At 43.0% G+C, this 22,409-nt stretch overlaps 1 protein-coding gene across 1 annotated transcript; it reads right to left on the bottom strand.

Annotated features, from left to right (window-relative positions):
- Nucleotides 1-12,927: 12,927 nt before the first annotated feature.
- LOC131249390 (E3 ubiquitin-protein ligase SIRP1-like) lies at nucleotides 12,928-15,021 on the bottom strand. Its single transcript, XM_058250143.1, has 2 exons — nucleotides 14,662-15,021; nucleotides 12,928-13,212 (listed from the first exon to the last, which is right to left on the bottom strand). The coding sequence occupies exons 1-2, from the start codon at nucleotides 14,847-14,849 to the stop codon at nucleotides 12,939-12,941; spliced, it is 462 nt and encodes a 153-aa protein (XP_058106126.1). The 5' UTR covers nucleotides 14,850-15,021; the 3' UTR covers nucleotides 12,928-12,938.
- Nucleotides 15,022-22,409: the final 7,388 nt, after the last annotated feature.

Below are 22,409 nucleotides of genomic sequence, written 5' to 3'. Positions count from 1 at the left end.
AAGACGCGTTAAGTTGACTCGGCTAACGAGCCAGCAACGTCTAAAGGACCAACTAAGGTCCCAAGGCTAGAAATCGTCCGATCGATCATAAAATTGACTCATGTTAAGACAGTTGTAGTATCGGTTATCGGAATAAGAAGGAGTATTGGTTACGAGCCGACTCTTTTTCATCCCATAGAAGATAAAAAGCCATGTCCTTGCAGCCATCTGAGACTCATCTATTGCTAGAGTCGGTCAAGGTCGAGCCGAGAAAGGAAGAAACGGTGTAAGCATGAATACCGTCCCGAAAATCTTGTGAAAGGATTTCCAACCCCGAAATCTCGGGATCGGGAAGCATCCGTAAGCAGATTGCCATCAAATCAAATCTCCTAAGATTGGGGAAAGAATCCCTGTACGTTGGGACCCCTCAATCCTATAAAAGAAGAACGTTTTCAAGATCAAAGGTATGCCAAAAACCCTTCCTACGTGGTCCAGTCACTGACTTTAACATCGGAGGGTCCCTGGCTCTAGCCAGGGTCTCCTTTGTCTCATCCTTGTGCAGGCGGTAGATCAAAGGGAAGGTTCACCAATTTTTTGCATCAACATTATCTATAATTTGGATGGTTTAAATTAAATTAATTATTCGTCAAGTATGCTCTTGCTCAGTAATTTCTAAGTGATTGTGTATCATATATTACACTATGCAGGAGTATCAGACTATTTCTCTTTTAATTTGACCGCCGAGTGGATTTTTGTGAACGCGGTTCAAGGGAACGGATTGGCTATTCCCCCTGACACCAGCCCCGGGCTGGTGGTCAGTGCTCTGTGGGCCCCGCCATGATGTATGTGTTTCATCCATTCCGTTCATCCATTTTTAAAGATCATTTTAGGGCTTTATCCTAAAAATAAGAAGGATATAAATCTTCGGTGGACCACACTACAGGAAAACAATAATGATTGGATATCCATCATTTAAATCCTCCTAAGGCCCACTGTACTGTTTATCTGACATCCAATCGGTTGATTAGGTCATAAAGACCCAGATGAAGGGAAAAAACAAAGATCAGCTTGATCCAATACTTTTATGTCCCCCAAAAAGTTTTTAATGGTTGAAGTTCATTCGACACTGTTTCCTGTAATGTGGTCAACTTGAGATTGTTATATACCTCATTTTTTGTGTGATATATAAAATGATCTATAAAAATATATGGACGGCATGGATGAAACACATACATCATGGTAGGGCCCACATAGCATCGAACACCAGCTATTGGCTGGTGGCAGGGGGAGTAGCCAATCTGTTTCCGCGATTCGAACGTGGCGTAATGTTTTGCTGACGCAGATTAGCGAGTGAGGGGTTGAGTATCGAGGCAGGATGATGAAGTGACGTCACCAAGTTGTGTGGGACTTATCATTATGTGTATGTTGTATCCACACCGTTCATCCATTCGGAGATATCATTTTAAGACATGAACTAAAGAATTAGTTAAATCCAAAGCCTGAGTGGACCCTAAGAGAATGACGCCCACTGTTGAAACATTCATAAGAGTCCAGTATGATGTTTATTTGAGATCTAACCTATTCATGAGTTCACACTGATATGAAATAAGGGCCTGTTTGATTTTCCATGATATAGGTAAATCCTGCTAAATAAGTAATTATCACTTTTTCACCTTGTTTGAAATTGTGAGAGTAATTCCACCTCAAAAATTAATACAAAAATATTAACTTAAATTTGTGGACCCCACTATAATGTATATGATATATCCACACAGTCCATCTATTTCATTAGAACATTTTAGGACATGAGATGAAAAAATGAGGCAGATCCAACACTCAAATGGCACATAAGAAAGGAAACAGTGGCCTTAATTCGTCCACAATTGAAAGTTATTTCCTTTATTGGGCCTACATTGAGGGTTTTTTTTTTCTTAATCATCTAACCCGTTCATACGGTCACACAGACATGGATAAGGGGAAAACACAAATATCAGCTTGATTCAAAACTTTTAAGGGTCTCGAGAAATTTTTTAATGGTAGGCATTTGATTCCCGCTCTTTCTTGTGGTGTGGTCCACTTGAGCATTGCATTTGACTCATTTTTTTTGCTCATGTCAAATGAGCGGTGTGGATAAGTCACATACATTACGATGGACCCCACATTAATTTTGTAAATTTCTCGAATTAAGTGTTAAAAAAGTAAGTGATCACATCCGCATTGGGAAAGATGTCACGCCCAAACTCGGAAACCGAACTTACAAAATTTTCGATCGCCTAATCCGGTACTGACAGCCTCCATACTACCCCATTCTCGGCTCCCAGCGCTCATACACCAGATTCCGATCCTCGGATCCTACAAGAAAGATTTTTCAACGTACATTTATCTCGTAAGAAGCATAACCATAACTTTACCCAAATCATAAAGGCAACATCATCATCACATATCTATTAAAATAAATAGTTGAATACAGTGCTAAAAGGAAAAATACATATATCAATAATTAAGCTTCATAAGACAGCTGCACGCTCCAAACTCAACGGTGCTGCGACCTAACACTACATGCATGCATCTATCGTGCATAAGCTTATAGAAAGCTTAGAGGGTGGTGTAAGTGTGTGCATAAGGTAAGTACCAAGTATGCAATATCAGAGTAATGCGGAAACATGTTGTTAAGTCCATAAATACCATCAGCCTTATCCAGGCTATGCAATACAAAAACACAATAAGCCAATATCATATACTGAGGAAGCAATGTAGAACAGCTATGTAATGTGGAGACATAGTAAGCCAAATATCATATGCTGAGGATGCAATGCAATATGCGGTGCGAATGAAATGACCAAGCTCGAGTGTGAAGTCAGGATGATAGTACGTAGTGTTGCAAGCTATAGGGTCCATCACAAGGGACTTCTATCCAAATCAGTCACATATCTAAATTTGGATAGATAGACTCAATGTGATAAACTCCTGATCTCAGGTTGGTCTCGTGCCCCAACCAAAATCTTAGCCATTGCGAAGGTACACATAACAATTAGTTGCGCACCACCAGCCCGAGTGGAGAGTGAGTGAATGAATGAATGAGTATAATGCTGAGTACGCAACTCCTTCTCAATAAGTCCACATATTAGTATTGTACATCTTTGGGATCATCACCAGGGTCTAGTATAGTCCACACTGGCTGCCGCATCCCTAGCCGCACAACCATGTAAGCGGAAAAGACTTCATTACTCGCCTGCTAGCAATATACCAATGCCTACCAGGCTCGTCGATAGCGGACCCATTTGGGAGCTGGTCAAACTCAGACTAGCTTACAGCCTTCTTACTCAGGTGGATAAGGCTACACCCCCTTACAACCGACCACGATAAAGTGGGAGACGCAGCCTACTGGTATTTGGCACTCGGACACTCATGTATATCCACTTGGTCTAGACGTTGGAGCGTCTCTTGGCCACGGAGGTTTAGGGACTTTCACCCACGAACATCCAACGTGCCCAGATACTCGAACCAAACATTTTTGATGTCCCATCTAGCTATCCATGACATGCCTGTGGAGGCCGCAGCCCTGATATCGCTAAGGCGTATAGTAGTCATATAACAAAATGCAAGATGCATGAGTCACACAGTCCAATCATGCATCAATCCTGCGCAAACCGTGCGCTCATGTGGGACGATTCCCCCCATCAGGGAGTCCCATAAACAACCTGCCCTATGGCATATGCAAAGGTCAATCACATCTCACAACAAACATGCAGATGATTCTTATGGGCATGTATCATGATGTTATGCTGTTACATACTCATATTGGTATCGATAACTGACACCAATAATCAACATCGATAATCGACCTTGATAATCAGAATCGATGATCAACATCGACCTTGATAATCGGCATCGATAATTAGCATTGATAATCAGGGCTGATACAGTATTGATAATTGGCACCGATAATCGGCGTCGATAATCGGCACCGATAATCAGTATCGATAATCGGCCTAATAAAGGGCCTAAGGGAAGGTCACAATGTGGACATTTAACCATCATCGCCCATCAATGTGGACATTTAACCAATATTACTCCCAAGGAGTTGCCCACATAGAACCAAACGGATAGTGGGGCCTCACTTATGGGTTACATATGCATCGTATTGAGCCTCGCTCATGGACCTCATCTACATCATAACGTGCTGCAATACATGGGCCTCATATACATCAAATGAGTCGCAATACATGAGACGCAATAATGGGCCTTATATACATCAAGTGGGCCGCATCACAAGGACGACATATACATCATATTGGGCCTCATCAATAGGCCATAAATACATCACATTGGGCCTCATATATGGGTTGTAAATACATCACAATGGGCCTCTCACACAGGCCTAATATACATCACAATGGGCCACATCTCATGGGCTTCAATCAATCAGCAAGTGGGCCTGATAAAACACATGCCTCTGGTGGGCCTGAAAACTGATGGACGGCAAGGATAAAACATATATCATGGTGGGCCTGAAAACTGATGGACGGCAGGGATAAAACATATATCATGGTGGGCCTCAGCCCGGCTGCTGTTGGACACAAGTCCAATAGTAGGTGGGCCTGACTGCTTTGGCGTAGGCCTTAAAATAATTTGGAACTAGGTGGACGGAGTGGATTCCACACACATTATCAAGGTGGGCTCCGACCGTCCAGAAATCTGGATGGTGAGGATGAGGGTCGTACATCATGGTGCGTCCCTCAGCAGGGACGAAACACATACATTCAAGGTGGGTCCTACCATCCAGATTGCTGGACAATGTGGATAGGACCCATACGTCACATCTGGCCCCACAACAGCAGATGGACGGTGTGGATAAAACATATACATTAGGAGATGGGGTCCATGTCCCTAAACGAACGGACGGTTTGGATATAACACCTGCTCATGATCAGACCCTCAGAACTACTGACGTCAAACAACAGCCATATAGGTGGGGTCCCAACCGTTCAAATGGACGATGGGATATAACACCTATCTCATGGTGGTCCTCATAGATGGACGGCGTGGATGAATCACGCATGCATCTGGGTGAGTCCCACCGTCCACGTCAGACGGTGGAGATGCAACAAATACATCACGGGGCCCACCGTCCATTGGGATGGTGCAGATACAACAAATACATCATGGGGCCTCACCGTCCAAATGCTGGATGGTGAGGATAATGCATTTATCAAGGTAGGCTCCATCGTCCTATGGATGGTAGATGGCATGGATGAAAAACATGCATCAGGTGGGTCCACATGTGTGCGACCCACCAGCTATAGGAAGAGATGATATTTGTATTTTTACTTCATCCAGGGAGCTGGACGCCCAATGAACGGACGACCCTGGATGGGGCACGTCACCAGGGTGGGCCCGAGATCTGCCCAAACTGGATGGACGGTGTGGACGTAGATCACATACATTCAAGTGGGGTCCACCAGGGCGAGTCACTCGACCCCGAGACCACGCCCATGTACATAATTCCCTACATCACAGTCTGTGGGACTGCTGGATGTCCAGCAACCTGGACAGCAAGGGCGCCCTTGTTGCTGGACGGTCTGGGTCCTCTCACATACATCAGGTGGGCCACAAGATAGGGGAGAGAGAGAGAGAGAGAGAGAGAGAGAGAGAGAGAGAGAGAGACGGGGTGTCACGCCCCAAACTCGGTAACCGGACTCACAAGGAACCCGATGGCTGGTTCTGGCCGCAACAGCCTCCGTAGTACCCCATTCTCGGCTCCTGAGGTAGGTTCCGATCCTGGGATCCTACAAGGAGGATTTTCATAACAGTATAATCATTTTCAATACGAGCATACCCAAGATCACAGCAAGTATATCTGAGAATAACAAAGGCACACATCGCAAAATCCACTAAAAATTTGAACTTTTATAATCATCCAAAAGGTTCAAAAGGACATACATGAGAATAAAAGGAAAAGAGAGAGAAATCAGTAACACTGGAGTCCTCACTACTCAACTCTACTCCACGCTCTGCTGCTACGGCGCCTACCTAGAGTCTCCTACACGCATCAATCGTGCATAAGCTTATAGAAGCTTAGAGGGTGGTGTAAGTGTGTGACAATGGTGCACAGAAAAATAGAAGGAGGTATAAGGAGAGAAGCATAATCAATGAACATATCACTAGTCTTACCAAGGCTTACCATGAACGCAATGCAATAAGTAATGGGTGCCATACCAAGGCAATGTATGAAAGGGGGGCTTGTACAGCCAATGCAATTGCGATGCAAGTAATGTCAGTGCTCATATCCAAACCATAAGTCAAGTGCATTTTCAATCATAAGAAAATCACCGGGGTCCATTACACTGTTGAATGACTGCCGCTCTGCAGACCCCGCACAGTCAAACGAGCATAAGAGACCTCACTACCCGCCTGTGGACAACCAATCACCAACAAGGCCTGAAGGTAGCGGACCCATTTACGAGCTAGTCAGACTCAGCCTAGCAATGCCTCCTCACACCAGGCAGGTAAGGCCACACCCCTATCCAACCGACTACACGACAGTGGGAGTCGCGGCCTAATGGTATAAGGCCCTCGTGCGCTCATGTATTCCACCTGGTCACGGCGTTGGAGCAGATCCTTGGTACTATGGAAGTTTTGAAAATATCACCCATGGGCATCCTATGCACCCGGTATGCTCAATTAATATTTTCGGTGTCCACACATACGGCCATCCACGAATATCCCTGTGGAGGCAAAGCCCTGATGAAGTAAGGACGGATATCCACAAGCTATGCAATGCCAGATGCATGAATCACACAATCACCCATGCATCAATTTCAGGCATCCATCTCTTGGGGAGATAGCAACATGTCCTATATAATGACACAGCCATGACCAATCATACCTCAACCAAGCATGCATATGATGCGTATGGGAGTGGCTCATGAAGATAAATAGGGGTGCCGATGAGGTGAAGATGAACTCTCTACCTAACTATGAAGGGTCTAAGTACTTAACCAATTCCTCATAAGGAATACAACCTCTAGTGGGGGCCCATACACCTGGGGTAGCCCACGAGACTAAGGACCACGAGACTAATGGCATAGGCCTACATACATGAAACGGGCCTAGCAAGAGTCTATGGTGGGCCTTTAACCACATATAGAAGCTCATGGGCCTACCTTAGGGCCACCAATGTGGACATCCAACCACAATTGGTCCCCAAGAGTTAGCCCATCTCTAATTGATCATGGATCAAGGCCCAAGGCCCACGCAACATCAGAAATAAGAAACGAGCAGCCATAATCATATCACAAATACTCATGTTGGGCTTCAGAAAGGCGGCCCAAGGCCTATCTACAACATGGGTCCAAGGGAAACACATATAGCCCAACCCATATATATCGTTATGGGCCCATAGGGGAAAGGTTAAGGCCCAACATAAAGGCCACTAATCCCATATATTGAGGTGGCCTAATAGGCAGCCCATTGCTCAAACCATATGGGCAAATGTCATGCTCTTAGTCAAGTAAGTTGGGCCTACAACCCGGCCCAAGTATTAAAGTTGATTTGGTGGGCAACCAAGGGCCTATCTACTTGTGTAATCCAGCCCACTAACCCAACACAATAGTATGGTAAAAATGGCCCAAGAGTTCAATGGGCCTATCTGGAAAGTTCTAGCCCAATTGGGCCTAAAGAATTCAACAACCAGCTACATCCATGGACTCGATTAAATTCAACTGTGGTGGACCTCAAAAGTGCATTTATCAAGCCCAACATTTAAGGAACCAAAGGTATAAATTATTCTCTCTAAGATCTTCACAATGTGGTGGGCCCCACTCCTCAAAATTTCATCCCAAAGGCCAATCATAATTATAACAAGTTGCTGGATTTTTAACCCAACAGGTTTATGGGCTTATTGGAGTCCAGTAATTGTTTCATTTTATTAGGACATCAGCCCAAGTGGTCCAGCTATCAAGTTAGAGGGCCCCACCACATAGGGTTACATCATACTACACAAGGGAGTAGGTGGGCCACACTGCTAGACCAAAGTCCAGCAGGTAGCCCACATGGGGCGTCCCATATGGGCCTGGGTATTTGGCCCAAACTGACCCGAATTTGCAGGCCGCACCATAGTCAGTTCGATTGTCTGTTGGGCCTAAAATTTTGTAGAGTGACACTTCTATAGGTGAGTCACATCCTCACAAAATTTCAGAATTTTTGAACACTTAAAAATATTTTAATTTATTTAAATGAAACAGACTGTCCAGAAAATCGGACTGATCTGGACACCATATTGTAATGGGCCGGTCCATCCACCACCATGGTGTGTACAGGTGTCCATTGGCCCCCAAATTTTGTAGGTGGGTCCTAACATGAGTGAAACACTCCTCTGAAAAATTTTATGATTTTTGGATACTCATAAATATTTTAATTAAATTAGGAATTTCAATCTGTCCAGGAAGAGATGTTGCTGTCCATGCATTGTTTACCCAATAAGGTGGGCCCAACCTTCATCCAAGAGGGGAAAAATGGAGGTTTAGTATTTTCTTCATAAAATAAAGTAAGGTGGGATCCATAAAAGTGGCCCATCCTTCAGAGAAACCAAGCTGAAGTGTATGTTTTCCCTCCATACATGTAGGTTGGACAGCCCAACAAGGTGGACCGCCCACCCCTATGGGCCTCCTTTTTGGGTACCATATCATGGACCATCTAAGGTATGACCCATCACACCTCATGGTGGGGTCCACACCTTCTCATTACACCCCATACTTATAAAGAAAATAATGACAATCATGATCCAAAAATCCATGCCAAAGATTGAACATGACAATCCATGCAACAGTCCAGGTTAATCTCAGCCATAAAAAGGGTGTGTGGCCTTCCTCAGTGGGCCCCACATAAGTCCAGATCACATACTAGGACTAGGACACTTGCATGCATTGATTAAGGTGTCCAATAATCATAGAGTTGGGTGGTAAGGGCATCCCACCTTGCTGGATTTTTATTTTTTATTTATTTTGGGACATCCAAGGCCCACTAAATGGGCCACACACACATTATCATCTATACATAAGAAAAAAGAGAAGAAGAAAAGGGAGTAATCCGGCCATGGGGGTAGGGCCCCGCCACTAGTGGGCTCTCCCAAGAGTGAATCATACCCATACAACTACATTGATTGTACATGCAACATAAAATCACTACATGCATGATCTATAATTGTTATGGATGGTTGGGATGGCATCCCAACATGATCCCTAGGGTCTAGATGACCTTAAGATGGAGTGGATCATTAAATACATCATGATGGGGTCCATAGAGAATGGCCCCATCATGGATCATGACATGCATGTAGGATGGGCCAAAGGGCCACATACATGGGATCAAATGGGATCCCCACCATGGATTGGTGGGTCCCACATGATCCATCTAGGAAGAAAAATAAGATCAAAGGGTAGAAAACAAGATTAGAAATTATAATCACCTACCTTAATGGATCCCACTCCAAAGTTACATCAATCTTCTCTTTATGCTCCAAGGGACATGTTTCAATGGGTGAGATGGATTATTAAAGGTTAGATGAGAGGGGATTTGAGGGAGAATGGGCTAGAGAAGAGGAAAAATGGGGTTGAATTTTTTTTCTAAGAGAGAAAGAAAGAGAGAAGAGAGTAGAGAGAAATGAGAGGGAGAGTATGGAAATTGCTAGAAAAGAGAGAGAAGAAAAGTAATCATCACTCTCTCTCCTAGATAAGAGAAAAATCATCATAGCCTATGGTGATATAAACTATATTGCTAGGCTAGAGTAGGGATGGATAGTGTGTGGGTGGTGGGTGGTGTAGGATTTAGGGGTTTAGGTAGTGTATGGGTAGTGTGTATTGGAATTTACACAAAAGAGGGTGGCCACCTTGAAAAATGTGCCCTCCACACTAGGTGGGCCACATGATCATGCTCAAAGGTTACAAATGAGATGCACATAACTTATGATCCACACATCGGATGGACACACAAGATGCATCGTTGGAACCGCGGCGACGATGCGGTCACAATGGCATAGGTCTCAACTCGATCCGAGTTGGGTCTTCACGACTGGGCTCACGGATGACCGCAAACACTATCCAAGGGTTACAGGTCACCGAAATTTGACCGGTAGGATCGCGGGATCAAGATGGACGGAATGCATACTCACACACACATATGCACACCTGCAAACTCGGATCGGGTCTCACACGGGGGTAGTGGAGGGACCCTACCACTATGGGCCCCTCTATGTTCACAACACATACATCAAAATGGGTCCCATCATAAGTGGACCCTCAAATGAAAATCAAGGGTAGATCACCCACCTATATCACTCCTTCTTGATCCCTAGGCTTCCTTAACTCCTTAGCTTTAACTTTGATATAAGATGATGGATATTGAATGACTAGGATGAGAGATGAGAGGGGTAGGAAGTGGGCCACTCCTAGGTTCTCCTTCTCCATTGAAATGCTTGGACAATTCCTCTCTTTGGTAGCATGGAATGGAGTGAGAAATTAGAGAGAGGAGTGGTGTGTATGACATAGGAAGCATGGGTCTCATTGACTTGTAGGTAAGAAAGGAATGGCTAAGTATGAGTGTTGTTGACCTTGGATAAGAGAGGGATGGATAAGGTATGGGTTGTACTTGACTTGATTGATTGATTGATTGATGTAATGTTTGGTAGGGATTCTCTCAGAATTCACAACGCGCGACATTTCTTCGAAATATACGCGGGCCCACAACTCCTAGCTTGGGTATCGCATCGGTGCGTAAGACGCAGCGTTATAACCGCGGCGACAGTGCGGTCACGATGGTACAAGTTTCGAGTCGAGCTGACTCAGATCTACGAGATGCGACTCAGGGTCGCATGCAAATGTCAATTACAGGTCGCGGTTTGCTGGAATTTGACCGGGAGGACCGCGAGAGTCTAAGGAATGGTACGGTCTAAGATACGGACCTTACAAAAGATGCGGTAATTACCTATATAAATAATCATTACTCATTTACATGGTAATTACAATTGATCCGAAAATGATATCTCCAAATGAATGGACGGTATGGATACAAAACATACATCATGGTTAGATGCACAGAACTTGGTGATGTCACTTCAGTAGCAAGTGTGGCTACTCAACCTGTCAGTAGCTAATGGCATCCTTTTCTATGTGGAGTGGATTTAGAAAGGTCTAAGTAAGGCTAAGTTTGGTCAGGCAGCCATCGTGGGGCCCACCTTGATGTATTTTTTTATATATCCACACCGTCCATCCATTATTCTAGATCATTGTGACATGATTCTGAGAAATAGGCAGATTCAAATCTCAGTGGGCCACACTACTAAAAACAGTGGTGGCTGAACGTCCACCATTAAAAACTTCGTAGGGCCATCACAAGGTTTATGTTTCAATCCAATCTGTTTGTAAGGTCACACAAACCTAGATTAATGAAAAAAATATATAATCTTGGTTAAAAACTTTTGTGACTCACAAGAAGTTTTTAATAGTCAATCAACACTGTTTCCTGTGGTGTAGTCCACTTGAGATTTAAATCTACGATCTGAAAATATGCAACAAATACATTAATGTGGGCTCCGTGTTCTTGGCCCGAGTGAATCTGCTGCCATTTGGGATTGTGTAAAAATGAGGTCAGTCCAATCATAGTTCTAAAGCTTGGTGGCACTAGGGCTAGGGGTGTACACGAACCGAGCTAGCTTGGTTAGCTCGCTCGACTCAACTTGAAAAAGCTTGATTCGATTCGGTGCGAAGCTGAGTTCGAGCCAAGTGGAGCTAATTTTTTGAGCTCGAAAATGAGTTCGAGCTAAGTTCGAGCAGGCCACAGCTCGACTCGTATCGATTCCAGCTCGAATCGAACTCGGATCGAACTAGTTTGGTGACTCGGTTACTTTGCCATTGATGTTGTTCACCAACTGTTTGATAAAATGACTCAACGAAATGTGGCTGGTGGGAAGGAAGGATTGGCTGTTGGCAAGGAAGGTTTGGCTGGTGACAAGGTGGCAAGGAAGGTTTGGTTGGTGGCAAGGAAGGTATGTACATGAAACAAATACCTTTTTTCTTTGTTTTATTATTATTATTATTACTAAGGTTTTTATGTTACTTAAAAGGTGTTTGAGAAAATACCTGTAAAACCATTGCCTTTGTTTGTAAAACAAGGGGGTTTTGAAGTTGCAGTTTAGGTGTTTGTGGAAATGCCTTAATGGCGTACTCAGCTTGATCTTGGCTCGAACTCCGCCCGAGCTAGCCTGAGCTGCTGACCGACCTAGCCGAGTTGGCCAGTCAGGCTCGAGGACCAAGCCGAGCCGAGTTCAAGCTAAGGCCAGCCACTGTTTGAGCCGAGTCGAGCTAAGACCAGCTCGACTCGGTTCGACTCGATGTACACCCCTAACTAGGGCTGAACCTGACTTGGGCTTGGGCAGGATGTATTGGGTTCGGTGTCAGACTTGGGCTTGGGTAGGATGTATTGGGTTCGGTGTCAAACTTGGGCTATACAAATACCAACATAATAAAACTTGGGTCGGGCTTTGGTTGAGGTATCAGGCTCCCCGACCCAACCCGAACCTAATTGATATATAAGTTCTTTATAAATTATAATTGAGTGTGGATCGTTTGTGTTGAAGGCACAAGAAATTTCAATGCCGTCGGGTTTCATTAGTCCACGTCATTTCCAATGGCTCAAGCTAATAAGGTACACCAGATTTCTCCCTCCCAAATAGATTGGGTGCTACACAACATGACTTATAAAGCAGTTGTCCTATATTTTAGCTTGTTTGTTTAGAAAAAATAAACTTCTTTATAATTAATAAAATTATAGGTACAAAAAATAAGACATGTATTGAAAATATAATAGAATAAGGGTACAGTCAAAGAGGGTGCCATGAACCTCGATGGTCAACTAATAAAATCAACCCATCAAAAGAAATGGACCAGCACATTAACGAAATATCAAGATTGAACATTGGTCCTACAATAAGGGCAATGTGAATGAACATTGAGCCATGGTAGAAGGCAATGAGAGTGGTAGGTGTGGGAACATGGGAGGTTTATCACCATCTGTCTGGCCCGGATCTCATCCAGGCAAACAGCACACACCACTTTCTCTGAATTCCTTCTGTCCACATGAATCGTCATTTCCATTCTCACCGCGCCCACACCAGCTTTGCTTGCACCGGCTTCATGGTCCGACTCTCCATCTTTGCTAGGCTGGTTTTTACTCCATCTGTCATTAAGAAAGCAATGCAAGGTCAGGATGCTAGTAGAGCTGGCATACATGATAAGAGTAAAGCGAAATGCAAGTTGTAAGCTAAGGGCGTGTTTGGGTGTCATTGATAATGGGTTATAAACACATTTTCTCCTGACCAGAAGCATACCAACAGCTGGATTTAAGCTTATGATCAATGCCATCTTGGTAAGATTGTAGCCCACTCAGGTGTCCAGCTCGATTGAAATTTCAGCAGAATGGGATTTCTATGATGATGAATTTGATAAGCGGTTTGGATTTTCAAAAACATGGAACATATGAACATGTGTGTGCTCGATGGTCAATTCCAACCTCCCTGTAAACTCATTTTTTGAGAAAAAGGATACAACAGCTTTTCTGAGGAATGAGAAGTGGTTGCAACAAACACACGTGACCTCTTCGACCATATGTAATCCTGAATGGGCTGGCAAAATGGATAGAAGGCGTGGATGTTTTATCCATACCGTCCATCCGTTTTAAAAGCTCATTTTAGCATGATACCCAAAAGTGAAGTATATTCAAATATCAAATGGACCACACCACAGGAAACAGTGTGAATTGAACACCTACTGTTGAAGACTTCGTGGGGCCACAGAAGTTTTAGATGAAGCTGATATTTGTTTTTTCCCATCATCCACGCGTTTGTGACCTAGTGAGCAGGTTGGATGACATATAAATTTTACTGTGGGCCCTAGGAAGATTTCAACGGTGGAGACGTCATTATCCTCTCTCTCTTTCTTGTGATGTGTTCCAATTGAGGTTTTATGCTTCAATTTGGGGCTCATATCCACATACTTTACTCAGTACGCTGCAACGAACCGAGTTTGTACCGATTCCGCTTCCGTCCAAACTGATCCCACCACCCGTCGCTCGTTTAAGTGCGCTACGCTAAACGTGGGTGCGAGTTGCGTGTAAGCCCAGCCACGAGGAGAGCATGTAACCCAAAGCTCTGTGGGCCCCACCTAGATGTCTGTGTGAAATCCATACCGTCCATCAGTTTCATCATGGCCGAAAAAAAAAATGAAACGGATCAAAAACTAACGTGAGCCCCACCAAAGGAAGCAGTGGGGATTGAACGCTCACCATCAAAACCTTACTTCTATCCATAGAGGTTTCGGATCGGGATGATATTCGTCTATTCCGTACATCCTTATGAATGGATTGGATGGCATATATAGATCAAGGTGGGCCTTATGAAGGTTTCAACGGTCGGTATTTCCATCTCCAGTACTGTTTTTCATGGCGTGGTGATTTAAGTTTTGGATCCACCTCATTTTTGAGATCACATTCCGACATCTCCCCCCGAAACTGATGAACGCCCTAGCTATTCACCCGCATCGAATCTCGGTCAGCCCCGAATAATCGGAACCGTCGGATCGTAATCAAAATAAAAGGCTACAATGGAGAGATGGGAGAGAGAGGATGGACCTGTGACCAATGCCTCGGAGCTTTTCTTCGAGCCTTGTACGGGCTTTGAGGGCAGTTTCGTCCATGGCCGTCGTTGTCGACGGTACGATACGTGAACGCAGAAAACAAGGCTCGCGCGTATTATCGAGATGGTGATGGTGGATCCTTCTCTTTCGGGCCACCTCCACTCCTGGTAGCATTCCCGCCATCGTTTTGCTAACTTGCGCGCCCTGATTCTCTTCTCACGGGAATCAATTCAAGATAGAAAAGAAATTCCGAGAACTGGTTTTTCTTCTGTTTAGAGTAGGGTTCTCTCTTAACCCACGCAGGGAGCGCGGCCGTTCAACTACAACGCGTTTTTTCACTATCAACGTTTCTTCGTGAGATGAGCTTCTCTCTCTCACCTAATAAGGTGCGCTAGGCGTGGATTTGACCCTGGATGTTGAGAATATTACGACAATGCCATTTACTTACTAGTAACTTACGTTTAAGGCCCGCTGTCCTTGTCTACCCCTGGATGTTGAAGAGAAGTACGAAATATCACGGAAATTCATTAAACGATATTTATAGTGATAATATCTCGATATTTTCAATGCATGATGTTTTTATTTTCTCGTATTCTTTCAAGATAAATGTCTAAAAATTTAATTAAATTCAATTCTTATCCAAAAGTTTAAATATCAAAATCATTTATCAATTTATAATAAATATTTTGATATTTTATTTTAAGCAGGAATTTCCTGATATTATCGCGAGTAAAAAGTAAAATTCTGAAAATATCTCGAGAAATTGCGATGAACGAGAATTATACCGATGAGAGCGAGGTTGTACGGGAAATGATTCAGTGGAACAGTCTCCATCTAAACCGCATACAACCTACCTTCGTCAGTGGCTCTGGTAGGGGAAATGATCGATCGGTACCGTCCAACTAGTGGTCCCCACTGTCGATGGCCCAAAATTTGAAGACTACACTGCCTGAACATCTTATCTGTCACTTCCTGGAGTGGTGAAAACGTCCACCATTTTTTTCACCGTTAATTTACTGACCTTAAAATGGATGTATATCCTATTGGTATGATTTTCTTTCAAAATTGGACCATCCACAAAAATATCATTAGACAGGCGTTCTGATTTGTTATCTTCTCAATCACTTGTACGGTGGAAGGTGCGTTGCATGGAAGCTCGGTGGAGTTGGCTGCACTGGATCGTTCAAGTGGTTCTGGATATTCAGCGGGCGCAAAGCGTGAGGCGCGGATCGTATACAAACCCCAACAGGACAGACGGAAGGTACTGTAAGGGGCTCTGTGGGCCCACCGTTTTATCTAAGCCGTCCATCCATTTTAAAAGATCATTTTAGGCATAAGCCCAAGGAGATCTGACGTTCGAGTTGGCTACACCGTAGGAAGCAGCTGTGACAATCGTCCACCGTCGAAACCTTCCTATGGATTACTACTTTTTTTAGTTTCCATCCAATCTGTTTATAGTGTCACATAGATCTGGATGAAGGGACAACATAAATATCAGCTTGATCTGAAACTTCGGTTGTCCCTAAAAGGTTTTCAGTGGTAGGCGTTGAATCCTCACTGTCTCCTTTTTTTGTGGTTCAATCAATCCTTTGATCAGTCTATTTTTTGGGCTTTTAACTTAAAATGAACTTTCAAAATGGGTGGACGGATTAGATATAACAGATATATCACGGTGGCCCCACGAATCCCCTAACAGGACCATCCATCTCTAGCAAGGTCCCAGTGGGGTAGTACCCAAACCGGCAGCCCAAAGCGTGACACATGCCACACTTGTCGTGCACTCGATTCGACTTATTACAGTAGATTTCGCTATGGCCACACGCATGTGGAGTCTTGTACACCGACCCTCACACGTGCAACATCAGGGTATTCCATTAGGTGGGCCACAATGTGTAGATCTTCCAACTTAATAATCAAGCAGCACTCTTCAGGTGGACCATAATTGTCCAAAGAAATAGATGGCCAGAAGAAATTCTTTCGGGCTTCTTATGTTTTGTGGCCCACCTTGAGTAAAACAGTCAAATTTTTAGGCCAGAAAATCCAAATAACGTAGACCCCCTGTGGAACGGTCAGATTCTGGATATGTGAGCTATATTGGCATGTGTGCCCGCATGAGTATGGTAGGGCTCCAATACACCCGCCTTTGAATCTTGATCATCTTTCCAATGATCCGAGCCGTTTATAAGATGAATTTTATCGTGTACTGTGGTTAGTCAACTAATAAAATCTATCCATTTATATTATTACCATGCATGGATAATTTTGATAGTTATTTGAACATGAACGGACACATATCCCTTATGTAATGAAAGGGTTGAAATATTTAATCCAACGTTTTTTTAGGCATTCTATGGAGAGCCCAGTAAGTAACGGGTGAGAAAAGAGTAAAGTCCAACGGCTAGAATGCCAACGCAGTCAGTAACTTCTTAGTTACAAGCCATAAAACTATATTCTTAAACGAGAAAAAAAGCTCCGTTAAAAACAAACAAGGTATATTGTCTGGTTGTTTTTGGTTTTAATGGGCAGGCGTAGCACGGAATGCATACCGAGACATAATCATGAGGTCTCACTGGGAAAAGAAAAAAAAAAACAAAATAATTAAGTAATTGAGCCCAAAAATAAGGCATATCCAAATATCAGACGGTGGATCACATTGCAAAACGTAGTGGGTGTATTGAACGTATACTATTGAAATTATTTTGAGGGTTAGAGAAGTCTTGGACCAATATAATATTTGTTTTTTTTTCTTCGTCGAGGTATGTGTGACCTTATAAATAAATTGAATGGAAAATAAACATTATTGTAGGCCTTACAAACGATTTTTAACGTTTTAACGGTGAGAATCATTGTCTTTGTAGTGTGGTACACTTGAACTTTAGACATGACCCATATTTGGCTCATGACTTGAAACGCTCAAATAGCAGTAGGACATGAAGCAAAAAATGAGGAATGTCCAAAACTCATATGGGCTATACAAGCTGAAACAGTGGGTAAGGGAATTCCTACAGGTGAAACCTACGTAAGCCCCACTTACTTGATGCTTAAGCTCAACTTGATACTTATATGCCATCCAAATTGTTTATAAAGTCATTTTCACGGTACGAAGTGAAAACACCGTAGGCTTAGACATACAAAACTTTCCTGGCCATATAAATATTTAAACGGTGGTCATTAAATTTCCACTGTTTCCTCTTGTGTGGTCCATTTGAGTTTTTGATCTACCTTATTTTTAACCACATGTATTAAAATGAGGTCGAAAAATGGATGAACGAATTGGATTTCTCACAAACATCGCAGTGAGCCCCACCTAAAATCCTTGGACGGAAACTTCCTGATATCCGCTTCCCGTGTCGTTCCAAAAAGCTGAAAATGCCACGGTAAATTCGGAAACGGATTGGCTACTCCCCCGTGGGCCCCATTATGATTTATGTATTTCATTAATGCCACTCATTCATTTTTAAAGGTCATTTTAGGGCTTGACCAAAAAACGGAGAGGTATATAAATCTCAGCCGGACCACACCTAAGGAAAACAATCACAATAGTGATTGGATATCCACCATTAAAATCTTCCTAAGGCCCACTGTACTGTTTATTTGATATATAATATGTTGATTAGGTCATACAGATTTAGATGAAGGGAAAAAACAAATATCAGCTTGATCGAAAACTTTTATTGGCCCCAAAATTTTTTTAATGGTCAACGCTCATTCAACAATATTTCCTGTAATGTGGTCGATTTGAGATTAGTATATATCTTATTTTTACTCTCATACTCTAAAATGATCAATAAAAATAAATGGACGGAATGGATGAAATACATACTTCATGGCGTGGCCCACAAAGAACCGACCATCAGCCATTGGCTGGTGGAGGGGGAGTAGCCAATCCGTTCCCGGTAAATTCTTCTTTACCACCGTTTAAAATCACTATTGTAGAGAAAAGCGGAATCAGTGGCAGTTTCGTAGTTAATTGAGAAGGAAGAGGTTATTTCATAACTGAAAAAACGCGAACTCGACTGGAAGCTTCCTTTGGCCGCCCTACCATCATGTGAGTAAACTTCCTAGCGCTTGCCTCGAAAATGCAGGGCACTAGGTGACAACAAACTTTAAAGTGATTCGCGCGAGTGTAGGTAAGTGTCGCCCTTCGCAGCACAGGGTATTAAGTTCAGTATATATGAGAGATCCTGACCACTCATTGCATGGCCTCAATGTAAATATTTCTCCCCTAACTTTTAGATCTACTGATAATCAGATATGACCATGAGATTTCCACAAGTTTGATGCTCCATTTAGAGCATTTAAAAGTGGGACCATCTGCAGAATGGTCCGGATCTCTGTCTAATCTGCCACGTAGATACTGCTGCCGGTGGACTCTTTGAAATCTTACTCGCGCAAATCACATACTATGTTTCCAAAATCACCACTTTATTTAATTTTGGGACGCGAATGTTATTTATTTGATATTCTGGCGGAGGACAACGCTTGATACCCAGGCACTTAAAAGCAGTAAAAGTGGCATATATCAGCTCAAATTAAACCGACTAAATTGCCGGACAAATTTTTTTAAATAAAATTCCAAAACAAAAATTGATGAGAAATTACAATCATCTGATTCGTAGACACTTATTATTTAAAATAAATACCATAGGATAATTTTTTTTAACCATCCAATAAATGATCAGAATTTACCGATAGAAGTAATTTTCAGTTCATCATATATCTAAAGTTTTACCTATAATTTGGACGGTTTAGATTAAATTAATTATTCGCCAAGAGTGCACTGGCTTACTAATCTCTAAGTGTCTGCGTATCATACATTACACGACGCCGGAGTATCAGACTTTTTCATTTGACCGCTGAAAAAGATTCGATTCATGGAGGGTTTCTGCGAACGCGGTTCCAAAGCGTACGAAATTCGTGTTCTTTTCTGCTGACGTGGATTAGCTAGTGAGAGGTTGAGTAGCGAGGCTGCCTACTGAAGTGACGTCGCCAAGTAACGTGGGACTTACATTATGTGTGTTGTATCCACACCGTCCATCCATTTGGAGATATCATTTTAGGATATTAATCAAAGAATGAGGGAGATCCAAAGCTGGAGTGGACCCCACCAAAAACAGTGGGGAGAGTGACGCCCACTATTTTATGCCTCGTGGTATAAAATGATCTCTTCAAAAGAATGAACGGTGTAGATGCAAAACATACATCATGATTGGACCCACAGAATTTAGTGACGTCACTCAGTAGCGAGTGTGGCTACTCAACCTGTCAGTAGCTAATCCCCGTCCTTTTTTGCGTGGAAGCGGATTCGGTCAGGTCCGGATAAAGCTGAGGTCGGTCAGGCAGCGATCATGGGCCTACCTTAGTGTATTTTCCGTATATCCACACCGTCCATCTGTTATTCCAACTCATTTTGTGGCATGATTTTAAGAAATACACATATTCAAATATCAGTGAGCCACATCACTGAAAACAGTGGTGAATGAACGCCCACCATTAAAAACTTCGTAGGGCCCATCATAAGGCTTATGTTTCAATCCAATCTGTTGGTACGGTCACAGAAAGAACTCGATGAATAAGAAAAAATATATAATCTTGGTTAAAAACTTTTGCGGCTCACAAGAAGTTTTTAATGGTCAATCCACACTGTTTCCTGTGGTGTGGTCCCTTTGAAATTTATATCTACTTCGATTTTGGGCCAACTTCTTAAAACGATCTGGAAAAACGGATGGACGGCTTTGGTATGCAACCAATACATTAATGTGGGTCCCGTGGTCTTGGACTGACAGAATTGGCTGCCTTTGGGAGGGAGGGTTCTGATGCATAATAGACGTATTGGATAGGAGTAATATTATAATGCTCTTCTTTGTTCATGCACGATCACGGTTCGGTGATCCACACCGTTAATATTGATAAACTTGCAATGGATGGGTAACATCAAAAATCTTTCTGGTGATAGACGATTTTTACCCTTACACCAGTGTCCTAAATCAACGGTTAGCTAACAATGGTTGAATCTAATAAAATAATAGTTGTAGATGGGACAGCTGGAATCATCCACTCTGGAAAGCACTGAGAATACTCGATCCAACATGGGGCCCACCGTATCAACTGTCTGGATCACCAATGCATTGGGAGACTATTTACAGTTTGGATGTATATATCCTAACCATTGAATTCCTTTCCTTTGTTCACATGGATGTTAGATTGTTGTGGTATTTTCTTTCCCGATTGTTTGTTTCGTGGCCACCAATTGAATGGTTGGGATTTTTCATTCTGGGAAATGATTATTTGATGGGCCATCAAAGTAGGGTTGATTGAATGGATGGTTGGGATCCCTCAATCATAATCCCCACTTTTAGGGCCCATGGTTTGGGATCCACAACGTTAATCTTGAAGAACTTGCAATAGATGGGTGACCCATAAAACCATTCTCAAGTTAGAGGAATTCTGACCCTTGATCAGGGTCCTAGAAATCAATGCTAGTTAGCAATAGCAATAATGCAATGGGATAAAACAATAGTTGTAGGTGGGAAAGATAGAATCATCTCACCTGGAAAGTAGTGGAGACAGAATCGACGGTGAGGCCACCCAATCAATGTCTGGATCACCAAATTCTCAAGCCTCCTGCATTGTACAGAAGGGATGCATCAGGACACTATTCACGGCTGCGATGTATCAGGAGATTTAACGGTCCGGGCTGCGCCAAGGTCCAGCCGAAGCTGGGCCCGACCTAGTATGGACCCATGATGGGCTAAAACAAACAAACTAGAGTCTGCCCATGAAATCTCATGTGGGCCTGTCCTTGCTGTTCTAAGATACAGCCCGGTCCAGCCCAAATGTTGAACGGGCTAACTCTATGATGGAAGATTCTAGCCGTTGAATACTTTTTATTTTTTTATTCTTGTTTTCCATTTGGATGTGGATTGTTTGGTCTTTCCTTTCCTGACTGTTTATTTCATGGCCACCAATTGAAGGGCTAGGATTTTTCAAAACCGTGTATATGATGGGCCTCACACTTAAGTGGATTATTGTTAAGTATTGCAACCCCTATTTTCCCTTGAATATGGAAGGTATCCTTTAAACCTTTGATTAAGCCCTGTCCCACCAGCTAGTGGGGGCTGGGTAGCCAACCCACTCGATTCTACGAACCCGAATTGGTTTTGGGTTGGGATTAGGCACCATGACATGCTCCCAGGTATTAATCAGTCCTAGTAAGGAGTCTCAAATACGTGACTTAAAACTTCTCGCTCTGATAACATTTGATACAGGACAATTAACCACTTGCCATAAAAGCTTGAACTAATAGAGTATAGTGAATTAATCCCTTTATTTATTATTATTATTATTTTTTTAAATGTTAGCTTGTTAGCATGCCCCATGGTCAGTTCACACTTCACTGTTAGCCACCCCCACTTGGGAATCAATACCATAATCAAGGTGTTGAAACGAGATATCTTTCACTCAGTCTACCACTTGAGCTATGGATCAGGGTGTAAACTTATAGCTTAAGCCCCACATCGCATGGGTTAGGACATTGACCGAACCTTCCTTGTGGGCCCCACATCACATGGGTACCGCCTCACATGAGTCACTCACCTCACACGAGCCACCTGCCTCATACAGGCTACCCACCCCAGGTGTGTTCTCGCATCCCACGGGCTATCCCACTCAAGCCCGATATGAAAATGCCCTTACATTAAGACAGACCTGAGAAAGCAGCAAAGAGAAAAATAGTGAAAGAAA

Source organism: Magnolia sinica, chromosome 6 (genome assembly GCF_029962835.1).
Source record: "Magnolia sinica isolate HGM2019 chromosome 6, MsV1, whole genome shotgun sequence".
In the NCBI taxonomy this organism is placed as follows: Eukaryota; Viridiplantae; Streptophyta; class Magnoliopsida; order Magnoliales; family Magnoliaceae; genus Magnolia; species Magnolia sinica.
The sequence above is the reverse complement of the archived record's forward strand: the minus strand, read 5'-3'. Positions and strand labels throughout refer to the sequence as shown.

Excerpts from the sequence above, each read along its gene's own strand:
- LOC131249390 (XM_058250143.1), bottom strand. The coding sequence starts at position 14,849 with ATGGCGGGAATGCTACCAGGAGTGGAGGTGGCCCGAAAGAGAAGGATC. Across the intron at positions 13,213-14,661 it reads CTCCGAGGCATTGGTCACAG|ATGGAGTAAAAACCAGCCTA; the intron begins GTCCATCCTCTC and ends TCTTAATGACAG.